At 40.2% G+C, this 15,729-nt stretch overlaps 1 protein-coding gene across 6 annotated transcripts in view; it reads left to right on the plus strand.

Moving 5' to 3' along the window:
* Positions 1 to 15,729, plus strand: part of DGKB (diacylglycerol kinase beta) — a 323,351-nt gene that overhangs the window by 123,417 nt on the left and 184,205 nt on the right. For all 6 annotated transcript variants that reach the window (XM_083405386.1, XM_083405389.1, XM_083405387.1 and 3 more), the window contains 7 exons: positions 1,966 to 2,042; positions 3,068 to 3,088; positions 7,122 to 7,275; positions 10,344 to 10,481; positions 12,235 to 12,284; positions 13,217 to 13,291; positions 15,248 to 15,367. In XM_083405386.1, the coding sequence (XP_083261512.1) occupies positions 1,966 to 2,042; positions 3,068 to 3,088; positions 7,122 to 7,275; positions 10,344 to 10,481; positions 12,235 to 12,284; positions 13,217 to 13,291; positions 15,248 to 15,367 (635 nt within the window). The remainder of the gene's footprint in view (positions 1 to 1,965; positions 2,043 to 3,067; positions 3,089 to 7,121; positions 7,276 to 10,343; positions 10,482 to 12,234; positions 12,285 to 13,216; positions 13,292 to 15,247; positions 15,368 to 15,729) is intronic.

Consider the following 15,729-nt stretch of genomic DNA (forward strand, 5'->3'; position numbering starts at 1 on the left):
TAGGTTTGGAAACAGGATATAGATTATATAAGAAGGGAGTAAATTAAAAGCTACTTGATTTTTGTTCTTGTTTTATGGATACAGTGGTACTGCAAGTTACATACGCTTCAGGTTACAGACTCCGCTAACCCAGAAATAGTATCTCAGGTTAAGAACTTTGCTTCAGGCTGAGAACAGAAATCGCACGGCAGCAGCGGGAGGCCCCATTAGCTAAAGTGGTACCTCAGGTTAAGAACAGTGTCAGGTTAAGAACGGACCTCCTAACCCGAGGTACCACTGTAATTAATACTTAAATTGTCACAATCCCTGATTTTCTGAAACTTGTACTGCCACTCAGTAAATTTGTGATGTTTACATCAACAGAATGCAAAGCAATTTGTACTATTAGGTGCCTTCTGGTATTGGCTGCTATGTCCCCCAAAAGTTGTGAAGTCCTCTGAAGCAACAGCCTATGAAGTGCAAGGAAGGTAAAATCAGGCATTGTGTGTACATTTGCATCCTTCTGGACATCAACTGCATTTGAAAGCTAGATAGCATAATTTATTTAAATTCCAATGCATCATGCAGACTTACGGTGTCCATGTTTTACAAACCAGTTCTAGATTTGTAAGGTACCATTGATAGGGAATGTTTATTTAGGTTATGAGACTTCATGGTTCCGTATACTGAATCAAGAATGGAGTTCATTTTTAGTTTAAACGAGCCTTCCCCAACCTGGTGGCCTTTGTGTATTTTAAACTTATAACAACAGCCGTGCTGGTTGAGGCAAATGGGAGTTGTAATCTATAACATCTAGATGATAGCGGGCTGGAGAAGGCTGACCCTGATCAATTTCTTTCACACATGTAAGACACACAAAAACCCCTACCTGGCACTTTGACCTGCATGCTGTGCGCAAGTTTCCCCTAACGCGGCAAGTAGCAGCACTTTGTGTATGCAACTTTCACTGAGAACATGGAACAGAGAGAAAATGTTCACCCCCTTTTCTCCCCCAGTGCCACAGTCTCTGTCTGAACTGCTTTTGCTATGGCTGCCATTTGTATCAGCCACTGCCTTTGAGTATAAAATGCAAACACATCTAAACAACTAAGCATTGAAACTAATAATTAAAACACCAGCTGTTGCAATTTGTGTACAAGTATAAACACAAGAACACTATGAAGCAGATAACTGAGAAATATTGTAAGTCATGAAAATATCCGTTTTCTAGTACAGTATTATGATTCTAGGGCATTGTCACCAAATATTTACAAAATCTGTTCCAAATAATTCTACTCAAGACTTCTGTGATCCTGTTTACATTTTCATGTAGCTCATGAATTTTATGTTCCAGTTTACATTTTCCACCACCTATTAGTAATTATATATTGCTCTTCTTTTTAGATTATAAACTCATTGACCTCTTGTTCTTCTAAGCTTGCTATTCCTCATTTGTGGTTCTGAAATCTTAAATGTTTCCTATAGGGTCATAATGTTAGACTCCTTGTGATCCCCATGCTCCTGTCCTTGCTTTTCTACCAGACATCTCTGATGAAGGATGGGACTGAGAACTGCTATTTTTTTCTGCCTGTTCTTGGAAAAACCTATTTTTCTCTCTAGGACTTAAAAGGATTTTGCTTTAATATTGTCTGGGAATCCTTGGATATCATTCTGTTGGTACTTACTCTATATTGTGCATAGTATTGTAGTAGTATGATTTAGGCAGCAATAAGTAACCTTTAAATAACTGCTGGGAGAAGCATTAATGTTTATAATTCAGCCTATGCATGTGTTGTTATTCATTAATGTTTATCTAATCTTCTGCCATTCTGTTGGTTTTCCTTCTGTTCATTTGGAGGATTGAAATTTTGACTATTTGTTGAAAACAGGCTTTGGTTTTGGGGTGGGTGACTGATTTAAATATACTGTACTTTGTATTCCTTGTTTTGTACAAGATGAATAAATTGATGTCATCCGTCATTGCAGATTCTACAAAGAAAATTAAGGATGTTTTGGAAGAATTCCATGGTAATGGTGTGCTAGCAAAGTACAATCCTGAAGGGGTAACTTTGTCTTTTCTAACTTTTAGATATTTGCACTAGTTGATTGAAATTAATGTTTTGCATTCTACTTTTTCTGCTCTCTTTTCAATTTTTAAAGTTGCCTGACACTTTGTGCTCCAGTTGATATAAAGTTGGACTCTGTCAAATCAACAGCTCTGTGCAAAGAGCTGCAATTGGGGTTTTGGCTGGTGGTCTCCACCCTCCAAGCATGGCTTTTGCTTTGTGAACTGAATAAACCTATGTGGATTCTGTGCCCATGATTTTGGCAAGACCATGCAGCGAGCCCACATGCATATAACTTATAGGCAGGTGGTGTCTTGCATCCAGAACCTAAATGTGGCTGTGTGGCAGTTTTGAGCCATATCCTGATTGTGGTCATGGGTGCAATATTTCATTCAATTCCTTACCTGTAAAATGGGAATGAAATCAATGGATGGTTGTAATGATGAGTGTGAGATGCTGCTGAATCCCCTTTAGGACCATAGAGAGAGATTCAGCTTTGTCAAGTGAGAGAAATTGGGCAGAGTTGGGTGTAATTAGATCATTAAAGGTAGCCTGTTCACTGGGAACATTCAGTACAAATATAGCAGTTCCTTGCACACCTACATTAAAAATGGTGGAACCAAGCAATCAGAACTTACCCATTTGGGGTCTTGTTTCAGCTGGACCCTTCAATCGTACCCCTGCAACATTAGCGATTTCCCAGACCCACACCAGACATGGTAACTTGTGCCTTCCTGGTGTGCTAATTCATATGCAAATGAAGTGACATTGCTACATGGCCAAAAAAGGGGCTATCCAAAGTTTATACCATTTGTTAGTTTGTGCTAGAGCAATTTCTTTGTGCTTATTACTAACTACATATAAAGAGACTTATTATCACTTACCGCATTATTACTTTCTGATCTTCATAGTTGTAAAAAGACTTTCAGCTGAAAATGCTGTTTTTTAAATAAAAGAAATTCATAATTGCTGGACTGTCTTACTATTATTTATATATTTTTCTTTTCTTTCATGCACCCCAGAAGCAAGATATTCTTAAACAAGTAAGCACTGTTGCTGGTTTTTTGTTTGTTTATATGTTACTGGTTTTGTGGAGCTGTGCAGAACTCTTGATACTTTTTTCTAGTTGCATGCACCTCTGCAAAAATAATACAGTTACAGAAAATGTAGACTATTGACTTCATGGTAACTTCACTTTCATACTGTTCCACCCCACCCCCACCCGCACCATTGTTTGTTGGGAAACTCATGAATAGACTTTATTGCTGCTGTTTTGTGTGAAAGGTGAAGACACATGTTTTGCTGGACCCTGCAAAGACAGGGTCTCCATTGTGCTGTCATATACACGAACTTTCCTGTTAAGATTGCATCCTTGTGGTATGTACAGAACAGCTCCAGTATTATTTGGAGTAAGTAAGCCTATTCTTAAAATAGCATTCTGTGCACATTGGAATACGCATGGAGATCAGGATTGGACTGTATGTTATTTATTTTCCAAAAGAGATGGATAGAGCATTATGTATATGAACAATCAGATTTTGAGAATTCGCATGAGATGCATTATCTAGTTGCCTAATTATCCTTATAAACTCCAGTCACAGAATAGCGGGAGAAGCCTAATTCATGACACTGGGTGTTATAGATATTGTTGGAACTAGAGACTAGTGATTCATTGTCTTGGTCCATATTTTGTAAAACTGTGGCTTTAAGCTGGTGTGTCTGACTTGCTTTTGTCAAAGTCCTTATCTGTAGAATGAGATGTTCTTCTACCCTATCACCTGTGAACACCCTTGTTCATAATGACCCCTTAACTTAGAAAGCTCTCTTGATAGAGCGATAGAGTGGCTCCTATTTTGTGGGCCCATTTTGAGGAGTAAGGACTCTGTTAAAAAAGGTAAAGGGACCCCTGACCATTAGTTCCAGTCGTGGCCGACTCTGGAGTTGCGGCGCTCATCTCGCTTTATTGGCTGAGGGAGCCAGCATAAAGCTTCTGGGTCATGTGGCCAGCATGACTTAAGCCACTTCTGGTGAACCAGAGCAGCGCACGAAAACGCCATTTACCTTCCTGCCGGAGCAGTACCTATTTATCTACTTGCACTTTGATGTGCTTTCGAAGTTACACAGCTGCAAATAAAACTTTTCAAATGTGTTGTAAAGTAAAATATACAAATGTGACACTAGATGGTGATAGTGAGCTATGCAAAATTCAATGTATGTTTTGAAACTTTGTTCCCCAAAAAAGCATTTTCGCAGCTTTTTTAATGTGTGTGTGGATTCCACCTAAGAGTGTGGGAAAGAATTGACTAAGTTAGAGCAATAGAAATATATTTCTTTGTATACAGACTTGCATGTTTTTGAACCTCCTTTGGCTATTTTCACATTGTACACCTCGAGACTGAGGAACTATATCCTTTGTATTTGTATACCTACTAGTCATCAGCCTCTTGGACGGAGTAGGCGCATGCTTAAAGGAACTTTATAAGGATGCTTCAACAAAATACATTGTGCAGCCTGAAAGTCATTGTGCATGTATCACTCTTATTGACATGCTTAATAATATTCTCTAAATTATGCCAGACATGATTTTTGGTTATGGGTGTCATAAATGATTTCAGTATGATTCACCACCCCTCTCTTCTCATACTGCTTTCATTTATGATTATGGTGGCTGTGCATTTGTCGGACTATGTAGGGCAAAGGCATATTGCTTGCTTTCCCTTGCAGTTAGGGAAAAGAGGTATCCCATTATTTGTAGCTGTTTGCATACAGATATTGCAATTTATTTTTAGTGTGTTTGCCATGACACACAGAGCAGGAGTGTGCGGCTGTGTTTAGAGGACAGTGTGGACTAATAATTCTTACCTCACATGGTTCCCACAAGCTTGGTGACGCAGGGACATAATAAAGTGGATGAATATTCTTGACCACCCAGCTGTAAAAATGAATAAGCTTACATCTCCCATTAAAATTGCTCTCAGGATATTTCTTCCAAGACATCACAGATGCAGAGTCTGCTATTTCATTAGTTGTGTATTCTGGTGTTGTGTACTGCATTCTTTGCCTTCATACAAATAAGAAGTTGCTCCTTACTGGACTGGAATAACTTGCAGTCTTAATCTAAAAGTATGTAAAACAGATTGCTCTTTTCTAATATTGTCGTTTAGAAGACCAAGGATGAAATTTGTGTGATGGAGAAGTGCTGCACCTTTAGCATCAGTACTTAATAAGTTTCCCTCTTTCCTCCTGCTACACACACAAAAATCAGCATCAACAGTGTTGATCCATAGACAGTTAAGAGTTTGACTATTGCTGGACGGGTGGGGTGTGTGTGTCCAGAATTACATGCTTGTCATTGGGTTGTGTGAGTCAGCAGTGATGCAGGTGGTGCAGTGGTCTGAACTATTGAGCCTCTTGGGTTTGCTGATCAGAAGGTTGGTGGTTCGAATCCACACAACGAAGTAAGCTCCTGTTGCTCTGTCCCAGCTCCTGCCAACCTAGCAGTTCGAAAGCACACCAGTGCAAGTAGATAAATAGGTACCGCTTTGGCAGGAAGGTAAACGGTGTTTCCATGCACTCTGGTTTCCGTCATGGTGTTCCTTTGCACCAGAAGCGGTTTAGTCATGCTGGCAACATGACCCAGAAAGCTGTCTGTGGACAAACGTCAGCACCCTTGGCCTGAAAGCGAGATAAGCGCCGCAACCCCGTAGTTGCCTTTGACTGGACTTAACTGTCCAGGGGTCCTTTACCTTTTACCATTTGCAATAGCAAAAAAAGCTAAAGTATCCTAGGCTGCATCAGCCAAAGTATAGTGTCCAGAGCAAGGGAAGTAATGATACCACTCTATTCTGCCTTGCTCAGACCACACGTGGAGTACTGTTTCCAGTTCTGAGCACCACAATTTAAGAAGGATATTGACGAACTGGAATATGTGCAGAGAAAGGCAACCAAGATGATCTGGAGGGTCTGGAAACCAAGCCTTAGAAGGAACAGTTGAGGGATCTGGGTATATTTAGCCTGGAAAAGAGGAGACTGAGAGGAGATGTGCTGATAATCTTCAAATATCTAAAAGGCTGTCACATGGGAAATGGAGCAAGCTTGTTTTCTCCTGCTCCAGATAGTAGGACTCAACCCAATGGATTCTAGTTACAAGAAAGGAGATTCTGATTAAACATCAGGAAGAGCTTTCTTTCAGCAAGAACTGTTTGACAGTGGAACAGACTCCCTTGAGAGGTTGTGGACTCTCCTTCATTGGAAGTTTTTAAGCATATGACCATCTGTCATGGATGCTTTAGTTGTGATTCCTGCATTGCAGGGTGCTGGAGTGAAACAAGTATTATCTTTGGTTTAGACATAACACTAAGGCCAGGGATCATGGTTTGTCTTGTCCTCACTAGTACGTGGAGGAAACAGACAGCTCAGATAGGTGTGTTCACTGTGAATCATTGTCTGGTTTGCTGTGACATACAAACTGGGTCAATAAGTATAAAAGAAATATAGAATTCAGTGTCTGGCAGGTTGAGAGGAGTTCCCTACCAGGACAGACTTTGCTCGTGTGCTCAAGACATTGATTCCATAAAACATATTTTGTTGCATTGTGCAAAATATGAGCAAGCCAGGGCTGAACTGATACTATATTATACTGAACTGATACCCTTGCTGGTACCTTTCCTGGGAAAATCAGAGGCTCACTATGTCAGGTTCCTACTGGAAGACCGGACAAATCCTAGAACGTTAGCAGTGGCAAAGTTTTTATCGGTGGTTGCAAGAACAAATGAGCCCTATATTCTAAACAAAATGCTTGCTTAACCTGGAGGTAGGCTGTATGAATTGTGTATTGATTTGTAATGATTTGTTGGGTCTCTGGACCATAATAAAGATTGATTGATTGATTGATTGATTGAATTCAGTGTCAGTTGAAAAATGGTCATATGTGTGCACATCCCATGTGTGATAGAGCCCTTGTGCCTGCAATAATCTTTATATATTTTTAGAAATTAATGTGCCACCTTTCAAAACAAAACATTACATTTGTCCTAAAATACTCAGGTATAGATAATTCCCTGTCTTCTTCTACAGACAATTGACTTAGAAGGATTCAAGTTATTTATGAAGACTTTCCTGGAGGCTGACCTCCCAGAAGAATTTTGTGAGCACCTATTTACCTCATTTGGCAGCAAAATCCCTTATAGTAGTCCTATGGTAAAGAATAAGCCCCCGCTCCTTCCAGGAGGTAAGTAAATAAATAAATAGATAAAATGTGGTGCTTGGCGGTCTTTGTTATTATTATCATTGGACCTATCGTTATAGTTTTGGTTAACGTGCCACCTGATCGAGGATTTAATGAAAAGGCTTTAATACTCCTTAGTGACTCACATCTTTTAGGGATGACTCAGCCTTCAGCTAGTGGGAGAGGAAGAAAAACAGCAGTCACAATTTCAGTTTGGGCAGAGAGGGATAAAGGGTCACGCCAGGAGCTTTGCTGGAGTTAGCCGTACTGAATGTAGTCTTTAACAAATACATGTTTGAAAATGTTGTAGGAGGAAAAGCCATTGTTCGGGCAACAATTTGACAGGGGAATGGTTAATACCCCCAGCTGATTCTCCAATCCAAACCACTCTTCTCAAAGCAATGTTTTCAGCGGAACCAGGACATGTAGTTCGACCCCCGAGATGTTCAGTGGACACTCTTAGGTCCAAGTTTCATAGGTGCTTCCCAGTGTTTTATTCACCTACTCCCTTAATATTTTTACACGCTTCCCCAATCTCCATGAGTGTTGCGAGATTCCAGAGGTTGCTCGCATGCTTACCAGGGTCTGTGTTCCCTTTGGGGACAATGAGGCACAGCGGAGACTGTGATGTCTTTATGACATATGGGTTTTATTTAGACATATATACAATCTGACCCTAGATGGCGGGATTGCAGAGCATTCACATTCTGTGAGGGTCTGGCTCCCCTCTTGAGGGCAGCATTGGATTCAAAGGGCTGTAAAAAGCCATCCTCTGTGTCTCTTCGTTCCAGTCTGTCTTCCCCAGTTCACATGGAGTTCTGCCCCCTCCACCTCCTCTTCCTCCCTGCTAACCAACACTAGGGGCCTCCCCACAGCCTACATAGTTCAGAGCTGAAATGCTAAACCTGTGCTTTGCATCTGCCCACTAGCACACAGGAAAGAATGGGCCCCACTCCCCCTTGCCTGGCACTCTTGCCCTCTAATGGTTACCTTGATGGGCCACCACTCTCTTTTCCAGCTAATGGGCCATCCAGCTGGCACTGACAAGTTGGCTTGGCTTGTTAGCATAACTAAATCCAGCAGGGGTTCTGTGTTTAGCAATGTTTTAATCAGAACTTGATTAGATCTGACATTTACTACATCCAGGTATTATGGGGTGAATCTGGCACCCAGGAATTTAGGCAAATCTGGCCCCACACAAACTCACAACGATATTCATTAAGTACCAAAAGTTACATGGATAGTAGGCCTCTGCATTTTCTATTGAAGCACAAGGACTGGGGGTGCTTCAGTATACCACTTAGTTCTTATTTAGGCTCCCCCCCCCCCCTTCCAACACTCAATGCCCATTGAAATTACTGGGACCAGATTGTATTTGTGTTACTGCCGTGGCTTGTATAAGGACTTTAATTGTCTTGTTTTTGTTTGGATAATGTGCTGTTCGGGGGATTGCTGTTAATTAATATGTACTAGGTTTTGTTCCTTGCACTAAGCAAATAAATGGTGTGTTCTAAGAGGGCTTTTTGTGCCCAAATTGCCTTCAAAGACAAAAGTTGCACATTCAAATTATACTATGCTGTTTTAAAAAATAACGGCAGGTAAGTTTACATGAAGGTGCAAATATTCACAGTTAACCTGAGGAGCAAAGAACCAGTAGCATAGTACCGTTAATTAAAAACATTTGGACACCTAACAAAAGAAATGAGAAACCTTTTGATTCGTTGAAATTCCTCATTAAGCTGGGTGTTAAACAAAAGTTTCTCCCTCCCTCCCTCCCTCCCTCCCTCTCTCTCTCTCTCTCTGTTTCACACACACACACACACACAGAGAGAGAGAGAGAGAGAGAGAGAGAGAGATGCTTATGAGCATGGTGAAAAGCTCTAGTTTGCAGTTTTTATAATGGAGAAACCCAGCCTTCTAACAGCTCTCAGCGCCCTTAACAAACCAGTTCCCAGGATTCTTTGGGAGAAGTAATGACTGTTTATCATTGTATCGATGGACTGGGGTCTTTCTGACTCTCCTCTCCCTCCTTCTACACTTGCACTTAACCCTGCCTTCCAGAACTGTTCCTGTCCCTTCTAAGGAGTTTAACGGCAGGTTGCTTTCAACTGATGCTTTCCACCAGGCTAAGGAGTTAAGGCATCTTTGGTGTTTCGGACAGCTGCTATTCTCTTCCTCACATTTGTACAGTGGTGCCTCGCAAGACGAAAAGAATCCATTCCGCGAGTCTCTTCATCTTGCGGTTTTTTTCGTCTTGCAAAGCAAGCCCATTAGCGGATTAGCGCTATTAGCGGTTTAGCGGCTATTAGCGGCTATTAAAGGCTTAAGGGATTAGCGGATTAGCTGTTAAAAGGCTATTAGCGACTTAGATCAGCTGATAAGCGGCTTAGTGAACAGCTGATAAGCGGCTTAGTGAACAGCTGTTAAGCGGCTTAGGGGCTTGGGGAAAAGGCGGGGAGGGGGGAAAAAACCCCAGGAATCGCAAGACATTTTCGTCTTGCGAAGCAAGCCCATAGCAAATTCGTTTTGCAAAGCACCTCCAAAATGGAAAACCCTTTCGTCTAGCGGGTTTTCCGTCTTGCGAGGCATTCGTCTAGCGGGGCACCACTGTATCTGAAAAACTGGTGGGAATAGCAGAGCATAGAATACCACATTCATTGTACTCCCTTTTTATTATCCTAGCTGAACTTTATCCTCCCTCCACTCTTCTGCCACTTTCTCATTGTCCAACAAGAAAGAAAAGCAGCTACTGAAAAGATTGCTCTGTTGCTATTTTCCTTCCTTCTAATGGAAATGCTAATCTACCGCTCCCTGGAAGCTCAGTTGGGTAGTGGGGGTGAAGGAGGATAGACAGGGCTCCTCCAGAGACAGGATCTGTCCCAAGGAGGCAGTGGTTCTCCACTCTAGGTTTTGCCCATCATTGGTACAAAAAATGGTAACAGGTTTCACAGGTGCTACAGGGAGAAATAAGTTTTTCTGAGCAGGAAATCAAATGTGGGAAGTCATTTTTTAAAAGTTCTGTTTTATTGGTAAGCATTTTCTTAAAATAAAAAATGTGAATATTATTTCAGGTTTGCGAATTACTAAAAGCATGACACCATCTCGCCCACCGCCCTCCACTTTGCACATACCAGAGGTTATCCAGTTGAAAGATATTGTTTGTTATCTTTCCCTTCTTGAAAGAGGAAGACCTGAAGACAAACTAGAATGTATGTAGTATACGTAAAGTATATACATGCTGGTTTTGTGTGTGTTTTTTAAACTCAGTTAACCAATGGCAGTTGTATCTAATTGTTGCAAATTTGAGGTGTAAAAGATGTTTGACAATTTGTTACAATCTCCATTCAAGGCTTATTGACCCATATATATAAATTGATTTTCTGAAGCTTTGCTTTCAACTTTCTTTCTTAGGTTTTATAAACTCAAGTGTGTACCTATTTATTTGGATCATCATTTGTAAATAGAGGAGTTTTACTCAGAGTACACCCATTGGACCCATTTCAGATCTTGAATGTTTTCAGGTCTTTGATGCACTTGGTAGCAGTATAGGTTGTTAATAACATTTGCTGTGAAATTGTAGACAGTAGGCTCTATCTGCTGGAGATTCAGGTTCACTGCAAGCTGAGAGATAAGATCCCCCCCCCCACACACACTCTTGTCCTGTTTGTCAAGTACATAACTTGCTGAAGGATGTCATGTGAAGCAGTTTATTTTCCGAAGATCATGATGACTAGTTCATTCATATGGATCCAACTGTATTGTGTTCTTAGTGTGATCCTTTGTGTTATATTTCATTAAAATGTGGGGTGTGCATGTACATGAATGAGAGATGGATGGATGGATTTCTAAGGCCTGGTTTGCAATGCCCTGTTGGACTACAGTTTAAAATAAACCATGGTTTAATGTGCATGAGTGCTTGCCTCCTCCCACCTGACACATTGGCTGTGCCACACAGGGGAAGAACAAACCAAAGTTTGGCTTTTGGAGTTGTCCGAACCTAGGCTGCTGGTTTGTTTCTCTCCAAATATAACATGAGTGGCAAGCCAAGGTTTGCGTTTGCCTTATGCTACTTCTCACTTGTTTGTTTGTTTGTGGCTGCCTGTGTGGCCCAGTAGGAGTGGGAGAGAAGCAAAGAACCTGTGCATGTTAAGCCAATGTTTACTTTACTTTACTTGTGTTTTAACATAGAATGCAAATTGGGCCTAAGACTGGTTCATAGAAACTGCTTTCCTTCTGCACACATGGACCCCAGGCTGTCCCCTGGTTATAGATTTATGGAACTCAAAGAACGTGTGTGCTAAGCACTCTCAGATACAACTGGCCTATGAAGTCATGTGATGACGCTATAAGAAACGTGGATATTGCCTATACCTGTAAATGACCCAGTTCACATGTGATGCATATAAATTCATTTTCTGTACAAAAATATGATTTATTTATTTTTTTTAAAAAAGAAATAAGCTATGAGGGGAAGTAAGATGTGCACAAGTCTCCAACTTACATATGATAGGTGATTGCAATGATTGATCTAATCTGGTTTTTCAAGGGGAGAGTATAAGGTGGGGAAGGGAATTGACACTTCTAGTGAATATTTCCCAGGTTGGGCATTTGCTGTTTCATTACAGATTCTTGCTTTTAAAATATTTAATATTTAAATATTGCTGAAAATGGAGTTAAAATATATGTGGTTGCCCTCATTCAGAAAAAAAAGATGGTAGGTTGATTCGGGTGAAACCTAAGTCAGGGCTGTGGAAATTGTGGTCATTCAGATGTGTTGGACGACGGCTCCCTTCCCCAAATGTTGCTGCAAATGGAGGCAGTATGTGGGAGGATGGTAAATTCTACCATTGGTTTTAGTATAGCTTAATTCTGAATAGGGTTCTGGTCTATTGATGACGTAAATTAAAAATATGAGCTCATTGCTTTCTTACATAATGGTTTTAATATTTTCTTTCTCCTTAGTTATGTTTCGCTTGTATGACACAGATGGCAATGGTTTCCTGGACAGCTCGGTAATTTTATTAATTCATAGCAGCATTTGTTAATGTTGTAATGTGACAGAAACGGAAAACTTGTAAGAATTTGCAGGTGTTTGTGTTAAATACGCAACAGATAGTTTCATCAAAATTGCAGCTGTAGAGTTTGATCCCGGCTCAGCTGTTCCCGACTAAATTGTTTGCACTTGCTGAGTCTTAACTGATGTCAGTGGGAACTAAATCTCACTGAACAAATCACCAAAGTGATCTCACAAAACCACTGTTTTGTGAGGAAGTTCTTTCCACTTGCTGAACAATACCTTTTAGATTTAAGCCAATGTAAGAAATCCATGTAAATGAAACAGGGATTTGTATAAGCAAGGCAAGAAAATAAACATTTTTTTTTAAAAAAAAGTTTTCAAGTGGCAGGTTGGAATGAAGCCCTTAAGTTGTATGTAGTTGTGCAGAAAAATAATAATTATTTGCCTCCATGACTCCACAGAGACAGCCATGTTTATTTGCACAGTTTTTCCTGAGAGCAACAGTACATGATGTTACTTGTTGGTATATAAAGCTCTCAACAGCTTGAAACTAGTTTACTTGAAGGATTACCTCACCCCATTTATGCTTAGATCTGTGGAACTGGCTTTTAAACAAGAAATGGATCTTTCTGTGTGGTACCATCAATACTTGCCAATGCTGCCTGATTCTGTAGTCCCTTTCTGCCTTCAGTTGTGTTCCAGTATGACAATTCTAAAATGTTATTTCAACAAGATGAATTAATGTTTAATACTTGTTTTACCAGAAAAAACCCCAAAACATTGTCAATTAAATTTTAAAATACCTGTTTACTTTGTGTTAAAACAATTCAGTTAACTTCATTAAATTCAAGGAGAGATATGCATAAATTAACAAGCATGTTTGTAAGTATGTTTAACAAGGATAATGTATTTTGCTTTCATGCCTAGGAACTGGAAAACATTATTGCTCAGATGATGCACGTTGCAGAATATCTTGAATGGGATGTCACTGAACTCAGTCCAGTAAGCATTTCTTCAGGTCAATGATTTAATTAATAATGAAAGTATCTAAGGACTGTTTTGAATAGTTTGATTTAAGGTTAACGTTTTGTTTGCTTGCTTATTTAGATCATTGCCATAGCACTTGTTATATAAAAAATATGTACATAAAACTAAAACAGCAATGGTCATATTACATAATATTTATAATAAATTGTTATTTTTAAAAAGTCATTAATACAAATTGCTAACATATACTGATATCAGTGCTTTATCACAACACACTTCTCCACTCAATGCCACTCATTCTCTTGACTCTTACCATGATTCCACCCAACCACCCATCTCACAAGGTTTCCTGGAACCTCCTGACATCAACCTGGTCTCTAACTCAAAGCTTGCTATTATGGGTAGGCACCAAGGGAGATGGAGCTGCCTCAGGTTGACCACAGATGTTTCTCATTTAGCCACTCTAGGATGCATCACATTTAGTTTTATGAGTTTCCCATGAGGACCAAAGAATGGCAAATAGGACACCCCTCTGCTCACAGTCCTTTCTCTGACCTCTGCTTACCTCTCCTTCTCCAGCTGCTTTACTGTTATAGCAGAGTGGCTTGAAGTTAAGCCTTTTGGCTTAATGTTGCCACAGACAGCAAAGTCACAGGAACTTAATTCAGCATCATTTATGACTGCAGAATGGTCCTGAGTGGTCGAAGCAGCAGCTTCTGCCAACTGCTGTCATATTAAATCGTGATAACAGTGTGGTGGTGTAGTAGTTAAGAGCAGTAGACTCGTAATCTGGTGAACCAGTTTTGAGTCTCCGCTCCTCCACATGCAGCTGCCGGGTGACCTTGGGCTAGTCACACTTCTCTGAAGTCTCTCAGCCCCACTCACCTCACAGAGTGTTTGTTGTGGGGAAGCCGCTTTGAGACTCCTTCGGGTAGTGATAAAGCGGGATATCAAATCCAAACTCCTCTTCTTCTTGTGTCACGGGCAAATGTTTACCCCATTTGAGGTCTTAAAATAAGATGCAAGGTATTCTTTAAATGCACAAACCCTCTATCTCTGAACTTGACGAGTGCCTTCCGTTGCACTTAAGTTTTAGAATCTCTTGACGGAACGAAAACAAAACCCTTGCAAGGCCTGCTCAGGGAATAGGTACAGCAAATGACTCATTAAGTGTGGCAGATAGGATTAAGTACAGGTATATTTTTGTATGCTTTCCAGGCTGTTGCCTTAACTACAACCTTTTTATACAATTGATAGTGAAACTGTAAAGAGCTGTGATTCAAAAAGGAAGCGGAAAATAATAAAATTTAGATTTGAGTTCCTTTGTTCTATTACGTAGTGATGGAGTGCAGTGGTCATGGCTGTAGGGAACAGTCCACTGGCTAATGGGTTCAGCCGAGCTAATGGAGTTGAGACCACACTATTCCACCTCTCCTTTAGATGCAGCCTGATGGAAAGCGATCATGCCCTTGGATCCACCAGTCAGACTGATCATTTTGTAGAGATCTGGTGCTCTCAGATGACAGCAGGCAAGAATTTTCACAAAAGCACGCCTTAAATGTATTGAGGTTTTATCTCCCCTTTTCCCTTTTTTTACAATTATAAGTAAATTAGAAGTAAATTTACTATTATAAACAAATAAGACTGGAGTCTGTTTGTTTTTTTAAGTGTTTTTTTGAAACATCCCTCTTTGCTCGTCAGAATTTCAGTGATAGAATTGAAGGAAGCTCTACTGGGAAATGAAAAAGGCGCTAACATTGTTTTTAAAAATGGAGAAACAAAACAAAGCAAATATACGTTAAAAAGCTATACTGTTCCATATTCCAATGTAAAATTGTCTCAAGTGAGAAAAAATGTTTTAGCTTTATATCACTTTCTATTTCCATGTGTAGTAAGTGGTTCTCAGCTTTCATGCATTCTTCCTTGATGTCATTTACTTTAATATTTGGTTTCCTTCCTTTATTCTAACAGATTCTTCATGAGATGATGGAAGAAATTGACTATGACCATGATGGCACCGTTTCCTTGGAAGAATGGATCCAGGGAGGGATGACTACAATCCCACTCTTAGTGTTGCTTGGACTGGAGAGTGTAAGAGCCACCAAAAAGATAAATCAAAGGATGAATGAACCGCAACCCATCATATCATTTCTCTCGTGTCAGTTGGTGTAAACCCAGCATATCATTGCTTTTTTTGTTTGGTTGTTTAGCCGAAACCCTTAGTGGGCACCTCTGGGGACTTTTTAAGGGACCTGGTAATCCTTTTATCTTGGAAATCTGGAAATAACACATGATAGGGTGGCTATAAAAATGAGAGTTCTACTCCCTCCCTCTTTTGTAGAGCATTAAAACAAATAATAGGATGCTTTGTATGGCAGCAGTCCATGACTAACTGACAAGTGTTGTTCTGGGTAGGGTTTCACCACTCTTTCTGACACAGAATTTTATCGTTG

This window comes from Podarcis tiliguerta (genome assembly GCF_965153285.1).
Source record: "Podarcis tiliguerta genome assembly, chromosome: 12".
In the NCBI taxonomy this organism is placed as follows: domain Eukaryota; kingdom Metazoa; phylum Chordata; class Lepidosauria; order Squamata; family Lacertidae; genus Podarcis; species Podarcis tiliguerta.